We start from the raw sequence: 6,726 nt of genomic DNA, 5'->3' as shown, positions 1-6,726 counted from the left end.
TACCACATGTGAACTGTGTGTGCGACACTCAGTTTACAGCTAGAATTAAAGCGTAAAGGCTAGTATTGTTAGAATTTCCTGTGTTTGCCGCCTGCACGCTGTTTACGTTGGTCGTGTTATATGTAACGTTGGTAACTGTCAATATAGTTGTAAGTTGCATCCATTATTCATTTAGAACCTAGACTGCCTGCCTCTTGTGTTGGTGTTTGGAGGAGTGAACTCCGTCACTTACAGATGTAAACAACGTGACGTCGCCAAGTATATCCGGCACGTGGCTCGGTTAACCTTCTTAATACTGTCCTGGAAAACAGTTTCCTGATTAGTGGAGCACAGTAGGAGCACTATACAGCCACTGCCTGCTTATTTACTAAGTTTAAATATATTGTTTAGTTGTTTAAATATACCATCAAAGGACTGCAATTGACTTTTGATTTTGAGAATGGTGTACTGAAACATTTACAACTTAATATTAACCTGTTTTTGACAAGATAGTGTTTTGCCAGTCTGGTAAAAGCTTTTTTATCACTAATAAAATGACTTGAAGTTTTCATTCTTACAGTAACAGACTAGTATTAGCACCCACTGGGTGGATTAATTAAGTTAATTTGTGTTTGTAGCTTGAGTCCCTACTTAGACCCTAAGTCCATACTCCTGGGGTAGACCAGAGTCCAACAAGTGTCCACATTTTTTTGTTGTCAAATTGCAGTTTTTTTCCTCTTAACTCAGTCCAACAGAAAAACTGACAAAACATTTATTTGCTGATCATACTTTTTTATAAGCGACAGACTTGTGACAACATGTGCTAAACTTCTTAATGCGACAGCTCACTGTTGGGTCTATCGAGATATATGTTTGTTAGTCAGCTGTTTGGAATTGTTTCTAAACACACAGTTCACATGACTTTGCCTGTTGAATGTGTTCTGTGCACTCATGACCCCTCCCTCTGCTGTCCCTGTTGCAGAGCTCTATGCCAGCAATTATGACAATGTTAGCAGACCATGCAGCACAGCAGCTGCTGGACTTCAACCAGAAATTGGATATCAACCTGCTGGATAACGTGGTGAACTGTATACATCATGGGGTGGGACCACAGGTATGTTTTTAAACATATACAGTTGCCTTATAAACCATCTGACACAAATAATGTTGGTGTGTACTTTTCAAATGTATAATAATGTTTTAAATGAAAGCACAAGTGGTTGATTTTGACAGGCATTGTTCTCCTCTGTTGCAAGTTGGCTCTTAACCCACACCTGACTTAAAACACAACCCATGTTAATTCTCCCTTTTTGGTTCTGTTCACATGATGGTTGCAGCACAGACAAGTCTAGAAACGTCTGTTCTGTTTTCTAGGGGCGCTTGCACAAGCATAGTCAGCTTTGCTAATTTGAATCAGAATGAAATCTATGCTTTTGGTTAGTTTTCCATTTAGTCTGGGTGTTTAATAATGTAGAAATAAAAGCAGACCAAAGAAAATAAATGAATTCTGAGTGCACCGTTCAAAGGAGCATATGTATTAATAATCACAGAAGTTTTTATTATTGGTCAACAGTTTGGCTGTGTAAACAAGCAAATCAACAAGCGTTGCAAAAGCACTAAGCAAGCAACATGGAGAAGGACGCGCCACAGATACGTTTGGTGATACTGGCAGTGATCCTGTTTGGTGTTCCTACCAAACCATGTCCTATTTGGCCCAGATATCGAGCAAACATTGAACCTGTGCAGTAGTCTAAGTCAGTCCTCGCCCAATTTTTTCTATCCTGCCATTCACCTGTCTCCATCTCAACAAATGCATGCACAGGCAGTCCATAATACCTTGCAGTTTGGTTCGTTTTCTGCAATAGGCTTGGATTATGTTCTCACTGCAATCAAATTGCACTAGGGTTTTCTTGCAAGCGGTTTGAGAACACCTTTGGCAAGCAATGACGATGATTAATGCGTTAAAATCTGTTTTATTTTAACCGCACCAGGAGCTAAGCTGCACCTAAGTTCGAATAAAATGTATTATATATCGGCTTTTGATAGCGCCCTCAAAAACATTGAAAGGTTTCTTCATGGAACCTTGATGATGCATCTAAAGTGTCATTCATATTTGTATTACAGCAAAGAATGGCACAAGAAGTGTTGACACACCTAAAAGAGCATCCGGATGCCTGGACCAGAGTGGACACCATCCTCGAGTTCTCCCAGAACATGAACACCAAAGTAAGCTCCATTCCTAAAAAGAACCTTGGTGAAAAGACACTAACCTGTGCTTTAAGGAAGTGTATAGTATTACAAATACCTCCTGTAAAATGAAAACAAAACACAACACTAGGCCACAGTGTTCTTTTCTAACCATATTCTTTTAAATTACGTAGAATAAGCTTTTTATGGATCTTTGTATTGAAAGCAGCCCAATGCACTGTGTGAGTGCATTTTGTGGGTGCACATGGCCCCCAGCAGAAGTGGAATACTATTGGCACCATACCCTAGCTCTTGAGCTATGCAGGACCTCTGTCCTTCTCATAAAAAGGAATTCTGTTGGATCTGAACCTACCAGAGGAACAATTGACTCTCCTTTTGAACTGACCCTGTTGTAATGCAATACACTACAACATGAAATAAACCTTTTACAACTGTGCCCTGTTGGGTCTGAACGGGAATGAGCCCACTGTTATTTTACCAATTTCTCTTAACCATTCGATTATATCAGCTATATCTATTTTGGTACCAGTATCTTTTATGGACACTGGTCTATATTTCACTGCAAACTCAAGTAGGGGTGTAAATTGAAGCAATTTGTTGGATATTCATTAGAAAGACATTACACAATAAACATGCTTACTATATCATTTGCATGCCTTATTGCACATACATTCGAGACTTAAAATGCAAGACAATTCAAATCCCCGTTTTATAGAAGTGAAAAAGGCTTTTAATGTTGCCCTATACTCTTGCTAGGTACTGTAGACATATGAGTTTATCTGCATGGCCAGGGATCAGATGATGTGCAGGCTGATACTGTAACGCCCTCGTGTTTACAATCTGATTCATTAGGTAAGTGGGGAAAAACAAAAGTAACAGATCTGCGAAGATAGAGCTGCAGGCCATAACGTTTAGTTTGAGTGAACAGCACATCGTCAAGAACTTGAGATAAAAAAAAATATCTACACAGATTTAAAATCTATATATTATTTTCAGTTAAAAATATATTTGATTTTCCAAATGAATAGGCCCAATTAAGCTATTGTCATTAAGATCCCTTTCATCTGTCTTTTGACGTTCTCAGGTTTGTGTTGCACTGACACAGCACATGAAGCAAACTGCCTACACGGAGGACCCAGCGATTTGTTATTCAGACACATTCAGGGATTCACAATAGCATTTACAAAACAAAATGGACTGATATTTAAAGAAAATCAAGCCTATTCCTTAAATCTAATGATAATAAAGGAAATGGTAATGTAGTGTTAAGGGAATTTAGGTTCTGAGTGTGAAATAAAGTGCAATGCATTCAAGACTTCCTCAAAGTACATGCGTGAAATTTGCCTTTTTTCATTTTTGCTTGCCTGTAATTGTGCCTTTAACACTGACATCCATTACTAATGTCTAAGTTGATTTATCAACAGTACTGTTTCTAGTTCTACATTTGTAATTTGCCAAGAAATAAGGGCATTAGAGAATAAGAGGAAACAAACGGTAACCACCTCTTGAATTCTGCATTTATCTTGTTTCGTTCATTTTAAAAGTGCGTAATTCCAATTTTTTTTTTTGTAACTACAATAGTTATGATTTATTTTTAACAAAAACAATGTAATGAATTCAAGCTGTGACTATTTGATATTAATCACAATGTTCCATTATGTTTATGGCTTGTAATAGGAAGAAAAGGGGTGTGTCATCCTGTGCATCATGACACAGCTAGGCTTTGACGGCAGGCCTCCACAAGGTCTACCCTTTTTTAAATTCCCTTTGACTGAATTCTGTTCATCCGTTTCTATTGCATCTGTTTCATTGGACAGAGGGAGGGTGCAGGCTGCAGTCAGTAGGCTCCATAGATAGACAATGTGTTGATGGCTACCTTTCACCTGTAGGGATCATGGCTCTGTTCCCTCCCCCCCTTCTCTCCTTCTACAGCACATCCTCTTCCTCTTCTCCCCACAGTTCTTCAGCCAAGACCCTTTTGTAATGTGCTTTGCCCGCTAAAAAGTCGCAAAGTATTTGACAGTTCCCTGCTGATGTCTCTTCTCTTACCTCTTGTGGTGGTTTGTGCAAAGCGTGGCAGTTAAAGGTGGAACCAAATGTATGCAGCACTTTCGAGTGACACCGGTCAATGGTGTACAGTCAGTGTGCCTGAAAATGAGATTTCACCTTTAATCTTCCAGCACCCATTGTCTGTAAAAAAGCTCTGTAATCCCTCTCTAATAACATCCTATACTACATGTCATTTTATTTTTTTGAATCATTGTACTCCTCAAACGATGATCCCTACAGTTGAAACAGTCAGTTCAAGTACCGCTAGACCAGAAACTAACTATAAATAAAAATGTTTCCTTTTTTAATTCTTCATACTTCTCTGTAAAGCAAAAATGAATCCGGGGCATAACCTGTGGTTGGTCTTGCTGTTCCTTATGACACACCAGTTAAAGGGATCTAATTTAGGCTTGCCTCAGACTTGAATCATAATCTATATTTTAGCATTGGGGAAATTAAATCACACATTTTAGGGTTGGGTATCGCTGAGATCATTTTTCGGTTTGGATTCTGGTCATCGATTGTTGCTCTTAAAGGTGGGGTAGGTAATTCACTTCAGAAACACTTTTTGTTATATTCCATGGAATGCTCTTAACGTCCCGATAGCAATGAATATCTTAAGTGCTTTGACAATAAATACATTAAAGAAATTCATCTGTGGAAGCCATAGTACTGTAAAAAGCACGACCAATCATTTTAGCCGGCCCGACTAAAGTAACTGGATGGCTTACCTGCCTGTCAGCCTTCCATCTGTGCACAAACTTATCTCGTGCCCTCATTGGTCATGTGCGCGTTCGTGTGTGTTGGAGGAGGGGCTCTGTGAGGAAGTCTGAAGGAAGGGGCAGGTTTTTTTTTTTCAAATTCTAGCGCACTCGAGCTGGTTTCTCCATTCTTACCTACCCTACCTTTAAGAGCTTGTTCAGATTCTTGGCATGCTATAGGAGTAATAAAATATAATAACATTTGATGGAGAAACACCCTTTTATATTTTTTGAAGATTTAAGTTGCAACAAAAAGTCATTATTATTTATTTTGATATTTAAAATTATTTGTATTATTACATGTATTATTATAGTTATTATTATTATTATTATTACTACAATAGTTTTTGTTTGTTTTAGTAACAAACATGAGGTAGATTAATTTGAATAATATCATAATCCCTGTTTTACAGTAGTTTTTGGGCATTATGACTACAATGAATAGTAACACTGCATGATGTTTTTGGGCAGTATGACTACAAATAAAGCAATCTGTTCAAATCCTATGTTCGTCAACGGTGCTCACGCAACAAAAGAAACCCTGTGTTGTTGTTTTTTAAAACACTGCATGATGTTTTTGTGAACACATGTTATTTCAGGTACCTGAAAGATAATAAAATACAATCCAGGAGGTCGAGATAAAGTATCTTTGTTTTGTGTAGTCAAACATGCATTCATTATACACTTTATTCTAGAAATCATATGGTTGACCTTGACCATATTACGCCAAAAAAAACACTTGTCGATGCCCAACCCTCCATAATGTTTGTAGGCTCAGTCAAATTGAAAATAGACCTTGTTATGTCTTTTACACCATTGAACTCCCCCCAGGAGCAAACAGAACCAAAGCTGCTTAATGGATTGTTGTATTTTTCTGCTGTCTTTTGCTGTCTGGTGTGATGCTGGGAGAAACAGCACGACTTCTGCAGTGTTCCAGCTTAATGCTGCTTGCAGAGATTAAAAAAGACAAAGTGAATGTTCTGCGCACTACAAAATCTGCATGATGTGTTTCAGTCCAATTTAATCTAGAATGCAAGTTATTACAGGCTGGTCCACTTCATACTATTTTTGGTTAGTATTATAAAATGATACAGTGCTTGTTTTTGAGTGTTGATATAATCGCTTTATTCTAATGCTTCTCCCTCCTTGCATGTTACAGTACTATGCTCTTCAGATTCTGGAAACGGTTATCAAAACAAGATGGAAGATTCTTCCCAGGAATCAGTGTGAAGGTAAAAGCTGCTTTTTTTCCTTCTTTCTCACAAAACGTTTTAATTCTGTCAATGCCGGTGCTTTTTTAAATGTGGTGACGTGCCGTTTCCATGTCAAGGAGAGTTCCCCCACTAAGCATGCTGGTTTGTTTTCTGCTTGACCGGATCTCACTGGCCACTGCAAGCAGGGATTGATTCTGTAGCAGCTGCTTTAGAGAGGAAACCACCAAAACACCCAAACACTGATTTTGAAAGCTTTCTGAAGAGGCATCTTTAAAAGTTAAAGCTAACTGTGCTCGCTTACGTTGCTTTAAAATGCTAAAACCTCCATGTATACAATTTCTATGTGATAATATCTTTCAAAGGAATGGTATATGCAGTGTTTCTCCTACCATTGTCTTGGACGGAGCCCCTTGAAATTCAAGGTGTTTTAAAACTAAATTATAATTATATAATATATATATATATATATATATATATATATAAAATAATGTATTGTATGTTACATTATTGCCTCT

At 37.9% G+C, this 6,726-nt stretch overlaps 1 protein-coding gene across 1 annotated transcript; it reads left to right on the top strand.

Annotated features, from left to right (window-relative positions):
* The first annotated feature begins 961 nt into the window (after positions 1-961).
* On the top strand, positions 962-6,407 carry LOC104960650 (exportin-1-like). The gene is made up of 3 exons (XM_010788738.1): positions 962-1,093; positions 2,104-2,205; positions 6,157-6,407. The coding sequence occupies exons 1-3, from the start codon at positions 968-970 to the stop codon at positions 6,367-6,369; spliced, it is 441 nt and encodes a 146-aa protein (XP_010787040.1). The 5' UTR covers positions 962-967; the 3' UTR covers positions 6,370-6,407.
* The last annotated feature ends 319 nt before the right edge of the window (positions 6,408-6,726 follow it).

The sequence above is a fragment of the Notothenia coriiceps genome, unplaced genomic scaffold (genome assembly GCF_000735185.1).
Source record: "Notothenia coriiceps isolate Sejong01 unplaced genomic scaffold, NC01 NC01_scaffold00032138, whole genome shotgun sequence".
NCBI classification, from domain to species: domain Eukaryota; kingdom Metazoa; phylum Chordata; class Actinopteri; order Perciformes; family Nototheniidae; genus Notothenia; species Notothenia coriiceps.
This window is presented reverse-complemented; position numbering and strand designations above follow the sequence as displayed.

Excerpts from the sequence above, each read along its gene's own strand:
- LOC104960650 (XM_010788738.1), top strand. The coding sequence starts at position 968 with ATGCCAGCAATTATGACAATGTTAGCAGACCATGCAGCACAGCAGCTG. Across the intron at positions 1,094-2,103 it reads ATCATGGGGTGGGACCACAG|CAAAGAATGGCACAAGAAGT; the intron begins GTATGTTTTTAA and ends TTTGTATTACAG. Across the intron at positions 2,206-6,156 it reads CCCAGAACATGAACACCAAA|TACTATGCTCTTCAGATTCT; the intron begins GTAAGCTCCATT and ends TGCATGTTACAG.